This window comes from Salvelinus alpinus, chromosome 8, assembly GCF_045679555.1.
Source record: "Salvelinus alpinus chromosome 8, SLU_Salpinus.1, whole genome shotgun sequence".
Classification (NCBI taxonomy): Eukaryota; Metazoa; Chordata; class Actinopteri; order Salmoniformes; family Salmonidae; genus Salvelinus; species Salvelinus alpinus.
The window spans coordinates 71,622,024-71,641,812 of NC_092093.1; the positions used below are offsets into that span (position 1 = coordinate 71,622,024).

General features: G+C 42.1%; 1 protein-coding gene across 4 annotated transcripts; it reads left to right on the top strand.

Annotated features, from left to right (window-relative positions):
- The first annotated feature begins 344 nt into the window (after window positions 1-344).
- LOC139583657 (U2 snRNP-associated SURP motif-containing protein-like) lies at window positions 345-17,750 on the top strand. 4 transcript variants are annotated; one of them, XM_071414961.1, is made up of 25 exons: window positions 345-465; window positions 1,455-1,553; window positions 2,015-2,126; window positions 3,098-3,231; window positions 3,347-3,417; window positions 3,988-4,079; window positions 7,627-7,662; window positions 7,763-7,845; window positions 8,021-8,186; window positions 9,542-9,753; window positions 10,147-10,190; window positions 11,822-11,926; window positions 12,076-12,142; window positions 12,660-12,826; window positions 13,065-13,227; window positions 13,605-13,684; window positions 13,864-13,951; window positions 14,227-14,367; window positions 14,701-14,956; window positions 15,133-15,219; window positions 15,349-15,548; window positions 15,788-15,898; window positions 16,282-16,406; window positions 16,710-16,919; window positions 17,188-17,750. In XM_071414961.1, the coding sequence occupies exons 1-25, from the start codon at window positions 421-423 to the stop codon at window positions 17,324-17,326; spliced, it is 3,033 nt and encodes a 1,010-aa protein (XP_071271062.1). In that variant the 5' UTR covers window positions 345-420; the 3' UTR covers window positions 17,327-17,750. The 4 variants fall into 4 exon arrangements, with proteins under 4 accessions (XP_071271062.1, XP_071271063.1, XP_071271065.1 ...); XM_071414962.1 differs by lacking the exon at window positions 7,627-7,662; XM_071414964.1 differs by lacking the exons at window positions 345-465; window positions 1,455-1,553; window positions 2,015-2,126; ... (5 more) ...; window positions 8,021-8,186; window positions 10,147-10,190 and having other exon boundaries at window positions 9,626-9,753.
- The last annotated feature ends 2,039 nt before the right edge of the window (window positions 17,751-19,789 follow it).

Genomic DNA, 19,789 nt, shown 5'->3' on the forward strand with positions numbered 1-19,789 from the left:
GAGTATGCTATAAATGGCACCATCTAGTGGACCAAATGAAGCATCGCTTTTCGAATACATGTTTTCAGGTTGTCCGATTCTGATTGTGTAATATTGGCTTGAAAAATCTGATTAAAAGCCATACATCTACAGGTCATCAATAGTACACAGTTGGGTAAGGCTATTGAAATATCGGGTAAACCCCAACCCCCCCAAAAAAAATATTTACGAATGTGATTTGCATTAGGCTGATTAATAGTTGTAGTATTTTTAATCCATACATTTATTATTACACGGCCACCATTGAATCATAATGGGTTTATGTTTTCTTTGTAAATAAAACGTATCGGTTGGCATCCATATTTCTGTATTCGACTATTTTGAACTAGGTGAAAAAACGTATCCAACAATTGGTAATCGATTAGAGTTAGTACAACCAAAATGGCGGACAGAACGCCTGGTGGTACGCAGAAAGCCAACGCAAAGGTGAATTTATTAATCGATGTTTACTTGATGCATTGGGTATTAAATGCTATAAGAACTGTTTATTGTAGTTATAAACGTTATGGTTATGAACGTTGTACAGCTGTTGCCATATGTTCCCATTTATAACTAGTAATTGTGTACGAAAAGAACACGTAGCTAACGCTAACGTTAGCAAAGTCAGGCCCCAATCACCGGTATTTTTCCTGTCCCAAACATTGCAATGATTTCGCCATGTGTTTACATAACTGGCTAATCTAGCTGCGGTATACTGGTAACTAGGGTGGCAATTGTTTACATAACTAATTAGTATGTTTGAGTTGGTGTGTGATTTTGTTTGTCGCAACGTGGAATATGAACAGTCACTACTAGCAAGCTACCGTTAGCTAACTCCACCCTGCACGAGTCCTTTGGCTTTGCCGCCTTATGAAGCAGTGGTGAAAAGCAGTCGGACCCACCGTAGGCTTATTGACTGCTAGCTAGTTAGCCAACTATATCACTGCTAACAGCTACTGGAAAACTAATATCCAATTCAACAACATCCGTAATTAGCAATTGTTCGCTATAGGATAGCTAACGCACTATTGCAACAAGCTGTCGCCGCTACATCAGGGTGTATTCATTAGTCAAATTCCGTTGCAAAGCGTTTTGCAATGGGAACCGTTTACTCTAGGAAGCAAACAAAGCATTGGAAACTGGGAGGGACCTACGTGTATTTGTCCAATAGAAACGGTAGTTTTCGTTGCAAAACTCCAAAGCGAAAATGTTTTGCAACGGAAATCGACTAATGCATATACCCAGTAAATTAGCTAGCTAACTTGGCTGCTTTACAGCTTTGCTTGACGGGTCAGTGTGCTAGTGAAACTAATGCCTTTATTAATGAGATCGCGCTAGCAACCTCAAGGGAAATACAGAAGTTATATTTCTGAATGTTGTAACTAACTCGTTAACGTTACTGTAACATTCAAGTTTTGTTTTGTTTAATTTTGTAGGCGCTGCTGGAGAGCAAGTTGAAGTCCTTCAGCATTGGAAAAATGGCCGTGAGTAAGAGGACCCTAAGCAAGAAGGAACAAGAGGATATCAAAAAGAAGGTAAGACTAAATATAAGTGTTACACTGCAGTGGCAAATGCACCTTGCCTTTGAAATGAACATTGTGTTCGTTAGGGCACACAGTAACAAAATGTTTTGCAACGGAAAATAAAATACATTTCTTATTGGTTTCTTATAATTTTTTTGTTGTCTTATCAAATCATTTTTTGGGGGGGCCATATACCCATATTTAGCCGATGTTATTGTGGGTGCAGCGAAATACTTGTGTTCCTAGTGCAGTAGTATCTAACAATTCACAACAATACACACAAATCTAAAGTAAAAATAATTGAATGAAGAAATATATAAATATTAGGACGAGCAATGTCGCAGTGGCATTGACTAAAATACAGTAGAATAGAACACACTATATACATATGAAATGAGTAAAGCAGTATGTAAACATGACCCTGATGTTGTGACATGGCTTATGAGAGATGGTGTTGGTCTGGTCCTTGACAGGAGGATGAGCTGGCAGCTGCAGAGATCTATGAAGAGTTCCTGGCTGCGTTCGAGGGAGGAGAGGGAAAGGTCAAGGCCTTCGTCCGAGGGGGCATTGCTAATGCAACTAAAGGTAAATAGAACCATGTCAACCTTCATAAACAGCACAATATTATCAGGGATATGGTTAGCTAGATATTAAATGTTTAGATACAGTGGGGCAAAAAAGTATTTAGTCAGCCACCAATTGTGCAAGTTCTCCCACTTAAAAAGATGAGAGAGGCCTGTAATTTTCATCATAGGTACACTTCAACTATGACAGACAAAATTAGGAGAAAAAAATCCAGAAAATCACATTGTAGGATTTTTAATGAATTTATATTTGGTCAATAACAAAAGTTTCTCAATACTTTGTTATATACCCTTTGTTGGCAATGACAGAGGTCAAACGTTTTCTGTAAGTTTTCACAAGGTTTTCACACACTGTTGCTGGTATTTTGGCCCATTCCTCCATGCAGATCTCCTCTAGAGCAGTGATGTTTTGGGGCTGTTGCTGGGCAACACGGACTTTCAACTCCCTCCAAAGATTTTCTATGGTGTTGAGATCTGGAGACTGGCTAGGCCACTCCAGGACCTTGAAATGCTTCTTACGAAGCCACTCCTTCGTTGCCCGGGCGGTGTGTTTGGGATCATTGTCATGCTGAAAGACCCAGCCACGTTTCATCTTCAATGCCCTTGCTGATGGAAGGAGGTTTTCACTCAAAATCTCACGATACATGGCCCCATTCATTCATTCTTTCCTTTACACGGATCAGTCGTCCTGGTCCCTTTGCAGAAAAACAGCCCCAAAGCATGATGTTTCCACCCCCATGCTTCACAGTAGGTATGGTGTTCTTTGGATGCAACTCAGCATTCTTTGTCCTCCAAACACGACGAGTTGAGTTTTTACCAAAAAGTTCTATTTTGGTTTCATCTGACCATATGACATTCTCCCAATCTTCTTCTGGATCATCCAAATGCTCTCTAGCAAACTTCAGACGGGCCTGGACATTCTAGTAAGAAACTACACTAACTTGTGTTGATGTACTGTGTTTCTTCCTACAGAGGAGGCTGCTTCTGATGACAAGAAGGGCAAGCTGTATAAACCCAAGTCACGCTTCGAAACAGCAGCAGCACCGAAAAGCAGCTTCCTGCCTTTGGAAACCCCTCCGCAGTTTTTAACATTAGATAAAAGACATGTATGTATCATCGCAATCAACATTTATTTTAATGTTGTTAGACTAAGCAAATAGCTAGTCCTTTTGCCGGCCTCTTACAAAAAGTAATACTTTTTGTTGTTTATCTTCCTTTCAGACACTGAAGAAAACAAATGAAAAGGAAAAGAAGAAGAGTAATCTAGAGCTCTTTAAGGAAGAACTTAAACAGTAAGTCATTTCACATCCCTCATCTTTTGCTCCCTGGACTCGGGTAGACATAACATAGTAAATATAAATCCGACACACTCCAATTAGTATAATATCTTAAGAATTGCAAATCGTACAATATGTTATGAATTGCAATGCGTACAATATGTTATGAATTGCAATTCATACAGTGTTTTACAGACTGTAATTCCTACTATATTATTCGAATGTGCAAAACGTATGATATCTTACACATGATATCTTGTGGCTAATGTTAGTTAGGTGGCTAACGCTAACATTTGTTAGGCAAGGGGTTAGGGGAATGGTTAACTAACATGCTAAGTAGTTGCAAAGTTGCTAAAGTTGACCGTGATGGGATTTGAATACGCAACCTTCGGGTTGCTAGACATTCACGTTATTCGACCTCCCATCAACTTTTGCCTTAAGCAGCCTTCTCTTATGTAACCAAACATAACATATCATACTAATTTGAGTTTCCCGGATTTGCCTTTATTATGTTGCGTCTAGTCTGAGACCAGGCTGATGTACTTGGCATTGCACTGGATTGCATATATTCTCTGTCTCTCCCAGAATACAGGAAGAGCGGGATGAAAGACACAAGATGAAAGGCAGAGTCAGTCGATTTGAACCTCTCTCCGGGATGGAGGGAAAACGCTCCTCATGTAAGTGTCTGCCAGGGTTCGCACCAGGTGCTTGAGGTGCTTAAAGTACTTCAATAAGGCACTCTGAAATTCAGGTACTGGAATACCTTGAAAATCAGACATTTTCTCAAGTTGTGAGTTGGTACTTGACTTAAAATGAGAGGGGAACATGATCAAATGTGTTTATGAAAAATCTTAAATATTTATTGGTCTTCCGAATGAATTTCGAGGCATACTACCAAGTTTTATTTACTCAAGTGTTTCGTGCTGTGGTTGCAAGGTGAGCTCGCTCTTTCCACCCACACTCCCACTCAGCCAGGCAGGTACAGAACTGACTGATTAGGCGCCACCTAACTTCCCATTGAGAGCTAAAATGCCGGGCAGATGTAGATTCAACCCTGCCTTTTGTGCATATGGACCACTTTTGGGAACTTTTATTTCAGCTCAGGAAACATGGAACCAACACTTTACATGTTGCGTTTTATATTTCCGTTCAGTATAGATCACCAACTTTTTTTACCACTACATCACTGGACCCAATCAACCCACACTGTGTGAGGTGCAAAACATGCGTCAGTTTGACATTGTGAGCATGGGTGAATCGTCACCGAAGAGCCACATGAAGGGGGAAAGACACAATGCTGCATTCTGCACTGACACCAGTTCTATATTGTGACTTATTCAACCTCCAGAGAGTTTTTGCCAATCGGCGCCCGCAATATTCCGCTTTATCAAGCGGCAGCCGTGCTCCTTCCCTCACACACAGCCCACCCGCCCTTCTTCCGACCGACGACACTAAAGCTGCCAGTTGGAAGCAAGACGCTTTTTCGTAGCTATTAAATAGTAGATTCCCAAATGCCCAATAAAAACAGTCATTAAGCTGGAATTGTGTAGTGATGCGAATAGGAAATGTGTGTTCACCAGTAGGCATGTCCAAAAACTCTAGTCATCACTACTCAAATGACAAAATCCTCAGTACTGACTTACCACTCATGTACACTACCGTTCAAAAGGGAGATTTGTACAGGGTAAAAGGGATCTTGAAGAAGGAAGGCTATCACTCCATTTTGCAATGCCATTTCCTCCTACAACAGGACAATGACCCAAAGCACAGCTCCAAACTATGCAATAACTATTAGGGAAGAAGCAGTCAGCTGTTATTCTGTCTATAATGGAGTGGCCAGCACAGTCACCGGATCTCAACCCTATTGAGCTGTTGTGGGAGCAGCTTGACCGTATGGTACGTAAGAAGTGCCCATCAAGCCAATCCAACTTGTGGGAGGTGCTTCAGGAAACATGGGGTGAAATCTCTTCAGATTACTTCAACAAATTGACATCTAGAATTCCAAAGGTCTGCAAGGCTGTAATTGCTGCACATGGAGGTTTCTGTGATGAAAGCAAAGTTTGAAGGACACTATTATTTCAATAAAAAATCATTATTTATAACCTTGTCAACGTCTTGACACTATTTCCTAATCATTTTGCAGCTCATTTCATGTATTTTTAAAATCTTTTTTATTTTAATTCCCCTTTATTTAACCAGGTAGGCTAGTTGAGAAACATTTCTCATTTACAACTGCGGCCTGGCCAAGATAAAGCAAAGCAGTGCGACACAAACAACAACAGAGTAACACATGGAATAAACAAACATACAGTCAATAACACAAAATAAAAAAGTCTATATACAGTGTGTGGAAATGAGGTAAGATAAGGGAGGTAAGGCAATAAGTAGGTCATAGTGGCGAAATAATTACAATTTAGCAATTAAACACTGGAGTGATAGATGTGCAGAAGATGAATGTGCAAGTAGAGATACTGGGGTGCAAAGTATGGGGATGAGGTAGTTGGATGGGCTATTTACAGATGGGGTGCAGTGATCTGTGAGCTGCTCTGACAGCTGGTGCTTAAAGTTAGTGAGGGAGATGTGAGTCTCCAGCTTCAGTGATTTTTGCAGTTCGTTCCAGTCATTGGCAGCAGAGAACTGGAAGGAAAGGCGGCCAAAGGAGAAATGGCTTTGGGGGTGACCAATGAAATATACCTGCTGGAGCGCGTGCTACGGGTGGGTGCTGCTAATGGTGACCAGTGAGCTGAGATAAGGCAGGGCTTTACCTAACAAAGACTTATAGATGACCTGGAGCCAGTGGGTTTGGCGACGAATATGAAGCGAGGGCCAGCCAACGAGAGCATACAGGTCGCAGTGGTGGGTAGTATATGGGGCTTTGGTGACAAAAACGGATGGCACTGTGATAGACTGCATCCAATTTGCTGAGTAGTGTGTTGGAGGCTATTTTGTTAATGACATCGCTGAAGTCAAGGATCGGTAGGATAGTCAGTTTTACGAGGGTATGTTTGGCAGCATGCGTGAAGGATGCTTTGTTGCGAAATAGGAACCCGATTCTAGATTACATTTTGGATTGGAGATGCTTTATGTGAGTCTGGAAGGAGAGTTTACAGTCTAGCCAGACACCTAGGTATTTGTAGATGTCCACATATTCTAAGTCAGAACCGTCCAGAATAGTGATGCTGGACAGGCGGGCAGGTGCTGGCAGCGATCGGTTGAAGAGCATGCATTTAGTTTTACTTTCATTTAAGAGCAGTTGGAGGCCACGGAAGGAGAGTTGTATGGCATTGAAGCTCGTCTCGTGGTTAGTTAACACAGTGTCCAAAGAAGGGCCAGAAGTATACAGAATGGTGTCGTCTGCGAGGAGGTGGATCAGAGAATCACCAGCAGCAAGAGCGACATCATTGATGTATACAGAGAAGAAAGTCGGTCTGAGAATTGAACCCTGTGGCACCGCCATAGATATGTATGTTTTCATGGAAAACAAGGACATTTCTAAGTGACCCCTAACTTTTGAACTGTAGTGTATGTGGTAAATAAGTAGTGAAACAATGTATTATTAAGTAGAACTTGTAAGGTACTGATGAATATGAAGTTGTTGTTTTTTCTCATGAGGTTGTGGTGATATACTGCCATCTGATGGCAACTAGAAACAATGGCAAAATAAGAACTATTACAAATTGATGTTCCTTGAAAATAAATATTAGTGCTTGGAAATGTCATTGAATTTGACTTGCCCCTGTAGGGAACAAACCCTGGTCTGCTTATTAACTACTGACAGGGCAAGGCTAGTCTGGAATCCAAACTAATTTGCTCGGTTTCAATTGGTCAAACAGAGGATTATATCTTATTTTTCTGTGACCTTTATTTAACTAGGCAAGTCGGTTAAGAACAAATTCTTATTTACAATGACGGCCTACTGAGGAACAGTGTGTTAACTGCCTTGTTCAGGGGCAGAACGACATATTTAAACAAAAATTACCTTGTCAGCTCTGGGATTCGATCCAGAAACCTTTTGGTTACTGGCCCAACGCTCTTGGGATATCAGTTAAGATTTCAGGCTAGGAAACTGTTAGACTATCTAAAATACATTAAGACCCGTTGGCTCTTGGACATGCCCCCTTCCTTCCTTCCTACAACTCTCATACTGACTGCTTCAAACCTCCACCCACTCCATTTCCTTTGCCTGGAAACAACATTTATATACTGCCTTTCTGCTTTTTTTAGTGGATGGTTCTTCAAGAAGAAACCGTCCGTCCAGTGGTAATTTGATAAATTTATACAGTGGCTTGCTTTTAATATCTAACATCTCACTAAGATTATATATTCTATAAAAGGCTTCTCTACTCTGCTCTCTCTGCAGTTCTGGATGACGCTGCACCTGGTTCCCATGACGTCGGAGACCCCTCTACAACTAACTTATATCTCGGAAACATCAACCCACAGGTAAACCTTTTTATGGCTCATGAATGTTTTATATGCTTATTTATGCAATATGTTACATACCTAATTGCCTATATTAATAGCATATATCCTACTGATATATTACATTACAATGTAAAATGACACCAATAACAACAAATCCACATGCCCCGCTCCCTCCCTCGGTTGCTGTGTGTAGATGAACGAGGAGATGCTGTGTCAGGAGTTTGGGCGCTATGGCCCTCTGGCCAGCGTGAAGATCATGTGGCCGCGGACAGATGAAGAGAGGGCCAGGGAGAGGAACTGTGGCTTTGTGGCCTTCATGAACCGGAGGGATGCGGAGAGAGCTCTGAAGAACCTCAACGGTATTAAAGCCTTAGTTATCATCATACCACTGACCGACCACAATGCAACTTTACTCCTCTCTGTGGGACATGATACTTGTAGAGTTCACCAGCATGTATCACATGTACACTACCGTTCAAAAGTTTGGGATCATTTAGAAATGTCCTGGTTTTTGAAAGAAAATGACATTTTTGTCAATTTTTTTAATAACATCAAATTGATCAGAAATACAGTGTAGACATTGCTAATGTTGTAAATGACTATTGTAGCTGGAAACGGCAGATTTAAAATAAAAATAAATAATAAAAAAAAATTAAAAAAAAATGAATATCTACAGAGGCCCATTATCAGCAACCATCACTCCTGTGTTCCAATGGCACGTTGTGTTAGCATCCTGGAGTCACCTCTTCACTGTTGACGTTGAGACGGGTGTTTTGCAGGTACTATTTAACGAAGCTGCCAGTTGAGGACTTGTGAGTCGTCTGTTTCTCAAACTAGACACTCTAATGTACTTGTCCTCTTGCTCAGTTGTGCACCGGGGCCTCCCACTCCTCTTTCTATTCTGGTTAGAGCCTATTTGCGCTGTTCTGTGAAGGGAGTAGCACACAGCGTTGTACGAGATGTTCAGTTTCTTGGCAATTTCTCGCATGGAGTAGCCTTCATTTCTCAGAACAAGAATAGACTGACGAGTTTCAGAAGAAAGTTCTGTTTCTGTCCATTTTGAGCCTGTAATCGAACCCACAAATAATGATCCTCCAGATACTCAACTGGTCTAAAGAAGGCCAGATTTATTGCTTTAATCAGCACATCAGTTTTCAGCTGTGCTAACATAATTGCAAAAGGGTTTTCTAATGATCAATTAGCCTTTTAAAATGATACACTTGGATTAGCTAACACAACGTGCCATTGGAACACAGGAGTGATGGTTGCTGATAATGTGCCTATGAAGATATTCTATAAAATAAAATGAGCCGTTTCCAGCTACAGTAGTCATTTACAACATTAACAATGTCTACACAGTATTTCTGATCAATTCTATGTTATTTTATGGACAAAAAATGTGCTTTTCTTTGAAAAACAAGGCCATTTCAAAGTGGCCCCAAACTTTTGAACGGTAGTGTATATGTAATGAAAGGGGCTGGTTATTCATCGGCAATGTATTTAGCAGCACAAACTGGTTATAGTGGTTATAGACGGCCAAACAGGACATCAATGTTTTATTTTATTTGCAACATCAACATGACGTATTGGCATTCTTAGTGTATTCAAAACAGCAACTGATACAGTATAATTGGTAGTAAGGTCAGATGAGATGCACAGTAATAAAAGGCAAATAGGCTGCTTGTGGTTTTTTACGTTTTTTCACTGTTTCCAGCGAAGATGATCATGAACTTTGAAATGAAGCTGGGCTGGGGTAAAGGCGTGCCCATCCCCCCTCACCCCATCTACATCCCCCCGTCTATGGTGGAGCACACCCTCCCCCCGCCGCCCTCCGGCCTGCCCTTCAACGCACAGCCCTGCGAGAGGCTGACGAACCCCAACGCCGCCCTGCTCCCTCCGCCCAAGAACAAGGAGGAATTCCACAAGGTAACTCTCCATGTCATGTCTGGGATGCTGCTGTGTACTGTATTAGGCCTGTCAGTTGTACCATGTGTATTTCTTAGGCATAGACCTAGTTTAGGCTATTTGTCATGTAGTGAATATTTTGCTCATATCTTCTGCTAGTCATGGGTTTACTTTTATTGACCAAACTATGCTAGATTTAGCATTTTGTGAGGTGTGTTTAGTGTATATAAAGAAGCAGTGGTAAGTTGTGTGGGAATTTAAGAACTGTAATCATTTGACCTGAAACTGACAGCAGTAGAGGAAAGTACTTTTTCATATGATGCAGTTTTTAATGCATTTAATATTTTTCACCTGTTGCCTTTTAACAATACTCACATATTCTATGTTTATTATCTGATGTGACTTCATATACAGACTCTGTCGCAAGCCATAGTCAAAGTGGTTATCCCAACAGAAAGGTACATGTTTTTCTTTTTTAAATTGATGTAAAACGTAGAAAAACATCCCATAATGAATAAACCCCAATTTTAAAGTTTGATCAATTGGATCACTGCATGCTACGGGGGGTCGTTCAGTATGGGTGAGCAATGGTTGAGACAAGCAGACGTAGGCTTATAACCCCATCAGGTTCCTGTTAGTAGACTACAAGATACTCATTCCCACAGCCCAGCTTTTTGCTGCCACACAGTGTCTATGTTTTTCCTTTCACACATTCATTCCAACACTCCCTCCAAACATCAATACAGTCCACGGACCACCATGCCATTACTCGTCTGACGGTGTAGAGGACATCAAAGGAATTTTTACCACCACTTGTCAGTCGTCACATGTAGGCTAATAATACCCATGTTATGATGCTAGCTACATAACACAGTCACATGCCATACATACCGTGCTGGCTGTGATTAGGTTGTTTAGACCGGTCTTGCACTCTGACTATTGCTCACTCCCACCGACACGCCCCCTTGGCCTCTGTCACCTAATCACGGGCTCAGCAACACCTGGCCCCAGCTCAGACCTCCAATCCAAACTTCCCGTTAGTCTCAGTGACCTTTTGACATTGGCCTTGGTGAGCAGCACAAGTTGAACTGTCTGCGGCAGCGAGGGACCTGAAAGCATCATGGGATGGATTGGGAAAGTATACAGCATTTTACCCACCATGCATTGGTACGATCGGCTCCAATACTATATGGTAAATGTGATTTGCGTTGTCTACATATAAATGAAAGACATCCTTTGTTGTTGTGTTGTCCCCTTTAGGCTAATTTGTTCAACATGCTCCAATATTAGGTCGCTCTAAAATGTTCCAAAGGAGCTTAGGCCTAATTCCCCCCCATTTGGACATTTTGTGTTTATTCATACATCATTATGTAGTAGAATCATATGACCAGTAGAGAGCCTTTTGTTATTTAGCCTGTTTAGGCCAACAATCCTATAGTGCTTTGGTTCTTCATGAGAGTCAGTCAAGAAGAGTTGTCAGGCTGGCTTTGACAGGCTCTGTATGGGCTGATGCGTCACTCAATACAGAGTCACTCAAACCTCTCTCAAACATAATTTATCTTATCCAGCTTCACTGTCCTCCCTTCCTTATACTCTGTACTGCGGGGAGATGGTAGTTAGCATTGTCTTGACTTACAAAGATCCATACACCATTTTTTTTAACTAGTAGAAGTACTAACTAATGTTAGTTTTAGGCAGCTAATGGCTCTTAAAATTGGTGTTAGGTGCTCTTAGCATTTCTGAAATGATAAGGTTGGAAACATTTAGGAAGATGTTTCTTCCATCATTCTTACAAATTAAACATTTTAACACATTAGATTAGTTAAGCTTATCAAACACAATGTAGGAAATAGTATAGTAGTAGTTATCAAACACAATGTAGGAAATAGTATAGTAGTAGTTATCAAACACAATGTAGGAAATAGTATAGTAGTTCCATGTGTCTTACACCTTCGTGTGTTGTGTTACTTAGTGTATTTAGACCCAGAGGCTGTACTAGGTCAGGGCAGCAGACAGACAGGCTTTGCCTTGGGGAGAAGAAGGGTCGCCTGCTCTGAATCCGTTTGTTTTAACTGTGTTTTTCTTCTAGGAATTTGCTCTCTCTCATCCACCGAATGATCGAGTTTGTGGTGCGTGAGGGCCCAATGTTCGAAGCCATGATCATGAATCGAGAGCTCAGCAACCCCATGTACAGGTACGTCTGTCTGTCTCTGTCAGTCAGTCAGTCTGTCTCTGCATCTTCTCGTCTGTCTGTCTATGCACGTGTTTTGTGATCACTTTTTCAGTTGACAATGTATTGTAGTACAACAAGTTGACTGTCATTGTGTTGCCTCTGTTGGCCAGGTTTCTGTTTGAGAACCAGAGCCCAGCACACGTGTACTACCGCTGGAAACTCTACTCCATACTACAGGTCAGTATGGACCAGCCATTGTCTGGCATCTTCTCCTGCATCACATTCTTAGACCAATTTTATCCTCCCTTTTTTTACTTCTTCTTTATCACCTCTTATCTGTCCCCTCTCGTGACTGGTTAGGTAGAAAGCAGTATAGATCAAACACGTCTGTCCTCTTAATATTGTCACATTTATAGGGGGGGGGGGTCTGTGAATGCATTGTTGACATGCTGCTATTTGATAGCCTGAACACATGACAATGGGGCTCCCGAGTGGCGCAGTGGACACTGCATCTCAGTGCAAGAGGCGTCCCTGCAGTACCTGGTTCGAATCCAGGCTGCATCACATCTGGTTGTGATTGGGAGTCCCATAGGCGCACAATTGGCCTAGCGTTGTCCGGGTTTGGCTGGGGTAGCACGTCATTGTGAATACAAATTTGTTCTTAACCGACTTGCCTAGTTAAATTTAAGAAATGTCCTCGTTAGAGAATAAGAAGGTTGTCTAATGTGAATGACATAATAACTTGTCCCCACAGGGAGAAGCACCAACAAAATGGCGGACGGACGACTTCCGCATGTTCAAGAACGGCTCGCTGTGGCGCCCTCCTCCCCTCAATCCCTACCTGCACGGCAACTTTGAGGAGGGGGAGGGGCCTGAGGAGGAAGAGGAGGAGCCTGGGAAGAAAGGCTGCTTAAAAGAAGAGTATGTTCCCTGTTTATAATACCATTACCATGGTATTAGCTTATGGTTACTGTCACCCAAACACTCTCAAGTCTCTGCGATAGACTAGCATCCTGTCCAGAGGGTTGTACTTGTACATGAAGCTGCCTCACACTACAGAAACAGATGGGCTCCTGTTGGGCCAAGGTTACTAACTTTTACTTTTAACATTATCTATGCTCAACTCCTCTTCTTTCTTATCACCCCTCCCTCCCTCCAGAGAGCGTGATCAGCTGGAGGAGATGTTGAGGGCTCTGACTCCTAGAAAGGGGGACATAGCCGAAGCCATGCTGTTCTGTCTCCTGCACGCCGAGGCTGCTGAGGAGATCGTAGAGTGTGTCACAGAGTCCCTCTCCATCCTCAAGACACCACTCCCCAAGAAGGTAAATAACATAGAAAACACCATACTATGTTCTATAGAGAACTTTCTTTCTGCCATGTTATATTGCATGTATATAGTGTATTGTTTTTGTGCTGACCTCACAAAAGGAATTTCCATGTAAATGGCCAATAAATAAAAAGTATTGTATCACAGTCCAAAACTTAACAAAACCTGCTACTTATCTTTTACCTTCTCTTGAGTTTGTTGCTTTCGTAGCCGGTTTTGCCTTGTGTTATTTGGTTTTGGAAAGAGCTTTGAGTGGCACGTGTAAATGTGCAGTCAAATAAATTATTTGTATTAATTATTCAGTTATTCCGTTCTATCAGGGAGGACTGGCCAGTTTGTTTGACTGTCTGAAAATAATTCCTTGTTTTTCAGATTGCACGGTTATATCTTGTCTCTGATGTGCTGTACAACTCATCTGCTAAAGTAGCCAATGCGTCGTACTACAGAAAATAGTAAGTAGTCGAGTTTGGGTTCAGGGGTTGTGATGTTTGCTTGTGACTGACTGACTGACTCACTGGGTGTAGAGGACCCTGCTTGTTCATGGATTGCGTAACTTTTCAGTATACATTATTTGCATTATTAAAGATGTTTTCCTGCATAAGTGAATATGTTAAATTTGTCCCTGACACAGCTTTGAGACCAAGCTTTGCCAGGTCTTCTCAGACCTCAATGCAACGTACAAGACGATACAGGGTCACCTGCAGTCTGAGAACTTTAAGGTATATTCAATTGTATACATTTTCCAATCACAATTTGAATCATGATACCTACCCCTATCTTTAAGAAATACACAATTATTTCACGAAGCATCTGAGTAGAAGTCCTGATCTAGGATCCGTCCATACAATCATAGTCATTATGGTCTAAAAGGCTAAACTGATCCTGAATCAGCACGCCTGCTCTGAGATGCTTTGTGTTTAGGGGCTAGGGATTGCTTCTGGACAGGGTATTACCGTTTCACCTGTCTAATGTTGTATATCCTCTTCTCCAACAGCAACGAGTGATGTCGTGTTTCCGTGCGTGGGAGGACTGGGCCGTGTACCCAGATCCCTTCCTCATCAAGCTGCAGAACATCTTCCTGGGTCTAGTCAACCTATCAGCTGATAAGGAGGCTCCCGCTCCCATCACAGTAGAGGTCAGCTAGCATACTCCCTTTTCTTTTCCGGTCTTTCTCCTGATGCTGCTACCTAACCTTGTTGTTAGATAATGAGTTGAAAATGTGTGATGATTTGTAAATGGTGTGTGTTGATTGGAGAATGTTGTGTGATGGTTGGAGAATGTTGTCATCGTTTGAACATGTCATGGATTGAAAATGTTGTCTGAAGGTTTGAAAATGTTGTGATTTGATCATGTTGACAAAGTGTAACATTGCCCACGCAGCACTACTGCCCTAATACATGTTGGAAGCTTATTTTCTGAATATATGTATATATATATTCCTAAACCACTCCACTTCTCCTTTCAACAGAAACCATCAGTTGAACACCTGGCCCCTGGTCTACAGCCTGAGCCAGCAGAGGACATCGACGGGGCCCCCATCGGGGAGGATATGGACGGGGCCTCTCTGGAGGACGTGGATGGGGTCCCTATAGGGCTGGATGGAGGGACCATGGTGGACGGAGCCCCCCTAGGCTCTGCCCCCCTTGACGGAGCCCTGCTGGGGATGGATGATCTGGACGGAGTGCCCATCAAGGCCCTGGAGGAGGACATAGACGGAGTGCCCTGTGAGTGGCCTTATGACCTCTATACTACCACATCCTCATAGGAATTATTAAAGGGATACTTCTTCCCCCAAATGACACTAACATATTTGTTTCCGTACCTTGTCAACAGTCTATTGACTAACCCTGACCTTAGAATTGGAGGACATTTTTCTAACCTTGTTCTCCTTGTCTTTTAGTGGATCATGCTGCGGCCAAAGCAGCATCCTTTAAAGTAGCACCTTCAAAATGGGAAGCAGTGGATGAGTCTGAGCTAGAAGCACAGGGTGAGTGAGACCACAACTACAGCTAGTTTCTACCAAGCTAGGATTCCAATTTAAAGTGTCCTAAACCTGTTTCTATGGTCAGTTTCTATCAAGCTACGATTCTGTCCTAATTCTCTGTCTCCTCCTCAGCCGTGACCACCTCTAAATGGGAGATCTTTGAGCAGCCAGAGGAGAAGAAGGACGAGGATGACAGTGATGATGAGGACACCAAGAGTTCCCGGTCAGAAGAGCCTCCGAGTTACCCCAACCCCATCAGAGACGACTTGGACTCCAAGACCAAGCACTCTGAGATGAATGAGGACAGACGCACCAAGCTCCGGGAAATAGAGGTAAACTAGTCAGCATTTTACTGGAATCACAAAGTACACAACAGGTTATTTAGACGTCTGAAAATAAACAAGCACAGCTCTGAGTTGTTTGTATATTTTTATTTCTTTGGGCTAAATTGGTTCAAAGAAGTTTGGTTTACTTCGCTTGTTCAATGGCCACACCCTGAAAGTTGATCCTGTTGTATTTATATCTAAATTTTAACATATATTTGTTTTATTATATTATTATTTTCTTCCAGGTCAAAGTGATGAAGTTCCAGGATGAGTTGGAGTCTGGGAAAAGGCCCAAGAAGTCTGGCCAGAGTCTCCAAGAGCAGGTGGAAAACTACAGAGAGAAACTCTTACAGAAGGTATTACATACTGACTGTCCTCTTGGTTCCTGGAGGAACATGTGGCCTGTACTATTGTTTTCCAACATTAGATTCATTAAGGTCATTGCTATTGACCTTTTATATTCAGCTGTTAGACGGTACGATATGTGTAACCATGCTGTTTATCTGATGAAATACGGTCATTGCTGTTTACCTCAATATCTAAAGTATCCTCTTGAAAATGTTTTTAAGCTATAAACTTCAGTTTATATTAAGGTATTATCACACAACTACCTTGAATACAGTGGAAGTTGTTACTGAGTGGACTATTGTAGCGAAATAACCAAAAATTAAGTGAATTTGGATAATGTTGGTTTACATTCAATAATATAAAGTTGGCGCCTTGTCTTTTTCTTTTGCAGGAAAAAGAAAAGGAGAAACTGGAACGAGAGAAAGAGAGGGAGAAAAAGGACAAGGAGAAAAGCGAAGCTCGCTCTAAAGACATCAAGAAGGAGAAGGAGGAGTCTACTCCGACCAGGAAAGACAGGTTAGTCCCTCATACATTGTGACGCATTCATTAGAGACATGATGGCTGTGTGTGGTTGGATAACAGGGGGAAACTCTGGTAGAGCTGTGTAAATGGGATCCTAGGAAATGACTTAAACAAAGGACTCCAACTCATGATCAGGTTTAAAGTTCATGCACCCTTGAAATACAGGGGCAGTTTAGGGCTCCTTTAAAAAGAGATTCATGTATCAATGGGATTCACCTAATGAAAACAAGCGTAGACCGTTGTAACATCATCGCTGACAAAAAAATATATTTAATCCGCCGATGTCGTCTCTGACAGGCGTGGCCTGTCTCCTGTGGTTGCTAGGAAACGGCGCCACAGCGGCTCACCCGGCAGCCCCCCACGGAGCAGCAGTAGACGGGTGCGCTCCCCATCCCCCCGCTCTGAGAGGTCAGAACGCCTCTACTCCAAGGACGTAGGGTCATCACGATCCCGCTCCTCCCACAAAGACTCCCCTCGAACCACCATCATCAAGAAGTCCTCTAAAAGGTACTAAATCATCTAGATGTGTTTAAAACATTCTAAAAGTAACATTTCTATACTTTATTATGCTGTCCCTGGCCTTTCTGGCTCCACTGTTTTGAGAATAGTGCTGATCTTCTCTTAACATTGGAGAGGGAAATAAACTTAAGTGGATTTGTATTTGATTGACATAGTCTTTGTGGTGGGCTAACTTCCTGTAACTTCCCCAAGACCATTGCAGTTTGGTTGTCCTGGTGTCCCTCTGACTGTCCGGTCTGTGTTTTCTCTCCCCCAGGTCTCCCTCGTTATCCCGCACGCCCAAACGGTCCCGGAGGTCACGCTCCAGAACACCCAAGAAATCCACCAAAAAATCCCGTTCAAAATCACGGTCCCCACACCGGTCCCACAAGAAATCAAAGAAGAGTAAACACTGACAAATCACCAACCCCTCGTTCTGAACCTCCTCCCTCTCCATCCCTCTGCTGTGATGTATAAATAAAAGAATGAACAGTGGCAGCTCAGTTCCCTGCCTGAATGTTCCTGTGAAGAAGAGGATGATTAAGATGAGAAATGGTTATGCACAGGTTGCCATGTTGAGACTCAATGGATTGAGCAATGTTGCCATGTAGGGTCTACTCTAAATGGATCCTTCCGGGTTGCCATGTTGGGTCTAAATGGATCCAGCGATGCTGTTTTATATTGTAAATAAATAAGTGTCCTGTCCACTCCCCCCACCGCCCAATGGGATTCATCCTCGTGGTAGACCACACCTGTACCCAGTGTGAAGATGACTAGTCTTATTTCCATGCTGTAGTTTTCTTTTTTGTAGTTCACAATTAATAAATATGATTCATTATATTATCTTGTTAAACTTTTTGCATTGTAAATCCAAAATGAAAGCTACAGAGAGGCCCTGGAAGTCCTCCCCCTGCTGTTTCAGTCCATTTTCCTCCATTTGGTACCTAATGAACGCTGCCCAGATCTGTTAAGCACTGGTATTTATTTAACACATGGCTGTAATGGTAGTGAGTCCTACGTTTTCACAGTTGTCAAGCTGTGGTGGAGACGGAGGGAAACTAGAAAACATTTGCGGCTCTGAACTGTACGTGACAATACTGAAAATATAGAACCCCAACTGTTTCAAATGTGTCATGGTGAGATTGTCCTTTGTAGAAATAAACGTACTATATGTTTATTGTAACTTAGACTACACAAATCTTTAAAGCAATAACAACCATTTGAACGTTTGAAATTATGATCACAGTGCATTGAGTTCACTCCATGCTGGGTGTAGAGACCCTAGACCTGTCAGTGGTTCGACTATGGTGGATATATGGACACTCAATCACGTTGAACTCTGAGGGGTTAGATGTCTTGATAAGTTGCCATGGTCAACAAGTAAATTGTATAAATATTATCTACGTTGCTTACACTTGAGCAAACAGGGATATCATGAGTATTGCTACAGAACTTTTACTAGCCACTAAAACACATACTTTTTTTATTATACTACATATCCACTAGATGTCAGTAAGAAGCTTTATAGTTCAGATATCTAGAGACTTCTGAAAATCCTGTATTTTGTCATTCATTTGTATGTTTATCTTTGAAGTTTGCCTACATCAACGTCTCGAGCACAGAAGGCAAGCCATCAATCCTCAGTCCCTCTGACGTGTTTCTGGGAAATAATAGATGTATAATGTGTTATGAAAGGGATCGCTTACACATTATCTCTCACTCGCTCTCTCTCTGGGGTTCCTAGAACTGTAATTCATCTAACATATCGCTCACTATTTGTAGTGAGAAAGAACAATGGTCTTTGCCAGGATAGGATATGGGGTGTTTGCTGTGTAACCGTCCCACAGGGGGAGCCCCATGCTGAATGAATGATGTGCTGTCTGTTTCCCTTGGCCTCTATCTGGAATAGAGTCCTTGCTTGTTTAGAGCCCAGCATCTGTCCTCACAGATCCTCAGTGGGGTTTAGACCATGATACAATGGGAAACTGTCTCCATGATGTCGGATGTGTTGGGTCCCATCCATGTATACAATACAGAGAGCGGGAGAGAGGAGAGTGTCCTGCTGAGACACTGGCCATTAATGCTGTCTTTTGACAGAAGGCTTGGATGAGTCTCCTCTCAGGAAGTGCGAATCAAAAGCACAGATGTGATGATCTATAGAGGATGGCCCCATAAAGATAAGGGAAGACAGACTGTGCTTGTTTGTGTGGCCCCTTGGATAAAAACATGGGGACAAACGACTGATTCATACAACTCATTGGTTTGGAAGGAATAGTAAACTACAAAGGACACCTTTTAAAGCCTCTGATGTCTTGAGGTTTATGGAAGTATATAGACCCCTTGGAGAAGCAATTAATTACTGTTATTGATACCTTGTTTTGACGAGTGAATGGTGGTGATATGGCTGGCTGTATGGTTAAACGTGTATGATCTAGACTATGATCTATAGACCCATAGGCTAGACCGTAAAGCACCTGATATAATACACATTGATGGAGTTATCGTTATGTTTTTACTTATATAAGTCATAGGCTACTTTGGAAAAGTCACATAACTTCTTCCTATTTATAAACATGCAGTAAATACTGTACCTTGGCATCTACCCTTCTCTCCCGCCTCTACGCATTCCCACTCTGATCGAAAAAACACGTGCGCTCAATGTGGATTCCGATAACATTTGAACGCAGAAGCTAAACTAATTTACCCAAGTAGCCTATCTTTATTTGCGCAAATTACCCACTAGTGGTAATGTGTTTGTCTGAAGAATTAGTTCGGCTAAAAAATAAAGCTCGCGCTTGGAAGCTGGAGTTCTACAACCGCACCTCTCCGTCTCGCGATCAAAGCTCTTGTCGCCTCTGCTCCCAGTAAAGGCGGTTGAA

What these genes read in the sequence shown, in the direction of transcription:
- LOC139583657 (XM_071414961.1), top strand. Translation starts at nt 421, where the DNA reads ATGGCGGACAGAACGCCTGGTGGTACGCAGAAAGCCAACGCAAAG. An exon ending in ACAAGGAGGAATTCCACAAG is followed by an intron (nt 9,754 to 10,146) that starts GTAACTCTCCAT and finishes CTTCATATACAG; the next exon opens with ACTCTGTCGCAAGCCATAGT. An exon ending in GCGTCGTACTACAGAAAATA is followed by an intron (nt 13,685 to 13,863) that starts GTAAGTAGTCGA and finishes TCCCTGACACAG; the next exon opens with CTTTGAGACCAAGCTTTGCC.